Source organism: Xiphophorus couchianus, chromosome 18 (genome assembly GCF_001444195.1).
Source record: "Xiphophorus couchianus chromosome 18, X_couchianus-1.0, whole genome shotgun sequence".
Classification (NCBI taxonomy): Eukaryota; Metazoa; Chordata; class Actinopteri; order Cyprinodontiformes; family Poeciliidae; genus Xiphophorus; species Xiphophorus couchianus.
Window position 1 is genome coordinate 18,665,280 of NC_040245.1, and position 3,235 is coordinate 18,668,514.

At 41.9% G+C, this 3,235-nt stretch overlaps 1 protein-coding gene across 1 annotated transcript; it reads right to left on the reverse strand.

Moving 5' to 3' along the window:
• Positions 1 to 429: 429 nt before the first annotated feature.
• LOC114133164 (mRNA decay activator protein ZFP36) lies at positions 430 to 2,955 on the reverse strand. Its single transcript, XM_027998837.1, has 2 exons — positions 2,820 to 2,955; positions 430 to 2,642 (listed from the first exon to the last, which is right to left on the reverse strand). Exons 1-2 carry the CDS (start codon positions 2,850 to 2,852, stop codon positions 1,431 to 1,433), a joined length of 1,245 nt encoding a protein of 414 aa, XP_027854638.1. The 5' UTR covers positions 2,853 to 2,955; the 3' UTR covers positions 430 to 1,430.
• Positions 2,956 to 3,235: the final 280 nt, after the last annotated feature.

Genomic DNA, 3,235 nt, shown 5'->3' on the forward strand with positions numbered 1-3,235 from the left:
CTGAGTGTGAGTATCTCATGCAACTTAAAAATCTTGCAATGAATTTCAAAAAAAAGATTTCTTGAAAGGAAAATATTCTGACTTTTCTTGGAAACAGTTTGGATTATGTATTTTTAACTATAAAATCCCATGTTTATTGCAAACATTAGAATATGGCAGCCAAAACATACAACCTACTAAAGGGATATCCGTCCCTTTAGAAGGTTTAGGTTTTTTCATAGTAGTGTGTTAATGGCTGACAAAAACATGTAATGGAACTGATCCAAAATAATTAATTCATGCTTTCCTTCAGTTTGTCTAAATTTACAATATGTTTTGGTTTATATATTTTTTTGAGTTGTGATGTGCAGAAAACCCAAAATGTAAACTCCATAAAAAGTCAACAAAAAGTTTCTTTGTATTTAGGAATTTATTGTTTGCTTTTCAGGCAATTAAAAATATAATATTTTCTTTTTCTGTTTTTTTTTTCTCTCACATTGCTATTTCACCGAGTTGGAAATATCTCTCCATAAATAAAAGTACAAAACACATAGTTTCTTTTTTTTTTTTTAAACATGAATAAATATAATAAATACATTAGTTTAAGTTAACAACAAGAGCCAACCAATAACCAAATGGAATACTGTGGTGTTCCCTGAACCAGGCTGTCAAACAAACAGGGGGGAAAAAAAAGAAAAAAAAACTATAGATGGTGTGCAATTAACAAAGGAGCAAATAAAACAGAACGTTTTACAGAATCAAACACCATAAAAGCATGTCAGGATACAAATATTCAGTTCTAAACTCAACAATCTATTAGCATACTTTGATTCTTCAGCATTCTGCAATATTTACTCGCACCCGAAGTTTTGAAAAATAAACTCAAACATTCTTACATGCATTCTTGTACAGTCACTCATTTTCCATACACACTGAGCAGAATTACAAATGAAGCTTTGGTTGAATGCTACTGGGACATTTTCCCCATTTGAATTAGCTGTAAAGTGCATACAATAGACACGTCAGGTCTCGCTGATTAAGGCTACTGAATCAAACATACTGCTTGTGGCAAAGAGGATGGAAAAGTCTTTAAGGCACAGGCATCATTGATTATCGCTAAAAGATAAGCCATTTTTTTAATCACCACTGATTTGCAGTGAGCCAAAGTATGTGCTGGTAGGGTCAAGACCTGCAGAGGAGGTAATTCTCTTGGAAGACTACATACAAAGGTCTAATAGGCTAAGCCATATTTCTGAGTATAAAAATAAAGTCTGATAACATTCGAGTTCTAAAATCATCTTAGTATGTGTAGTTTGTAAAAGATAAGTTACATTTCTACAAGTGTTATTAAGTTGTCTTGTTCTGAAGAGTTTCAAAAATAGTCAGAAAATAGAAAGGCTACGCAAGTGTCACAGTTCTTTCTCTTTAGATTGCGTTGTCCGATTTTATCTTTAGTCAGACAGGGACAAACGCTCAAACACAGTCAGCCTCTTGCTGGCCGACCCATCGAAAGTTGGAGATTCAGTCCCGCTGGAACTGCTGCTGCTGTAGCTGTCCTCCAAGGAGTCTTCGGAGGAGAAACGCTGCAGTCCAGTGGACCTGGTGAAGCCCCCGGTGTTGCCAGGATACAGCAAGCCACCATCATGGTCCACTATGCTGGGGAAGGCTCTAGATTTATTGTTGGAAAAGTTATTTCCGTGGTTGCACATGCAGCGCGCAGACTTTGACTCCAGGATGAGAGGAATGTCTCCGGTGCTGGTGCGGGTCTGGTGGCTGCCAAACTGGAATGCTGATGTCTCCCTCTGCATAGAGTCTCCAAACACGGGGGAGAGGAGATCTGCAGGAGGAGGGGAAACTGAAGGAGCACGGGTGAATCCCAGGTTGGGATCATTGAAGAGTGAAGAGAAGGACGGAGGAGAGGAACTGCGGGATGGACCCATGAAGCCAGCAAAGCTGACACTTTGGCGTAGCTGGTGACGTGGGTTGTGGCTGCCAGATGCAGAGGGATTTTGCTGCTGCTGGAATTTGGCAGATGATAAAGGACCACCACTGATTTTCTCCTCATGGATGAAGTGGCAACGTGAGCCATACGGACAGTACCCAAAGTTGTAGAAGGTTCTGCAGGGCTCGGTTTTATACTTTGGGTGGCGGTACATTCCTCTCAGTTCGGCTTCACCATGAGCAAACTGACACTTGCTGCCATACTTGCAAGTGCCGCTCTCCTGGTAGCCACGACACAACTCAGTCTTGTAACGGTTAGAGGAAAGCATTGGTGGTACCTGGGCTGGGAGGTTGGATGAGGGAGGAAATCCTGGTGGGGGGGCCACTGTAGTAGCAGGGCTTGGGGGGAAAGGCTCCAGGCCTTTCAGGTGTCCGATTGAAGGAAGCAGGGAGCTGCTGGGCTCGGTCAGGCTCATGGAGCGGTCAGGCCGGAAGGAAAGCTGTTTTTTGTTGGAAACCAGTGCCTGACTCCAGATGTTCGATGACCAGATAGAGCTGCCATTGTCATCATCGTTAATGTGCTCTGAGCTCGAGCTGAGGCATGAGGAAGCAGGATGGGAGGAGGGAGAGAAGAATGAGGCCGATCGGTTCAGTCGGTTTTGCCCTGGGTTCTTAAGCTGTACGAAGAGCGGCTCTTCATTCAGGGCCAAGTTTGGGAAGTTCTGTAATAGATAATGTAAACAGTTACCACAAAGCATACAGACAATCTGCGAGGCAATACAAAATGTCTCAAATGAGTAAAAAAAAACACTTATAGATATACTTTTTGAACTTCATAAAGTTTACCAAAAAATAAATAAAGAGAAAAAACCCCCCACAAAAGTTGTGTTTTTACTCACTTTTGCCAAAATGTCGTCAAGCATATCGGACATGCTGTATCCCTTTGACTGCAACAAAAAGACTGGGCTCTGATCCTTGGTTCAGTGTTAAATGCCTGCGTGTAGACTTGTGTTAACCCTGCTCTTTCTTAGCTCCTATTTTAAGGGGTGGAAACCCCTCCCTCCCTTTGGAGGGAGGGGTTTCCACAGCACAGGCCATGTTCCCGGATGATCCTCTTTCTGACAACTCTTTCTCCTCCCCCTCCAGAAAAACAGAAAAAAAAAGAAGAAAAAAAAAACGAGAGAGAAAAAGACAGAGGAGAACTGAGTATTTTTAGCCAGCTGTGTGAAATGTTTCAGTTTCGTAGGCATGTGAAGCCGAAGTGGCTTATTTACATAGCTCTCGAAGATACTCTTCTTTAGGGCACAGAGCAAAC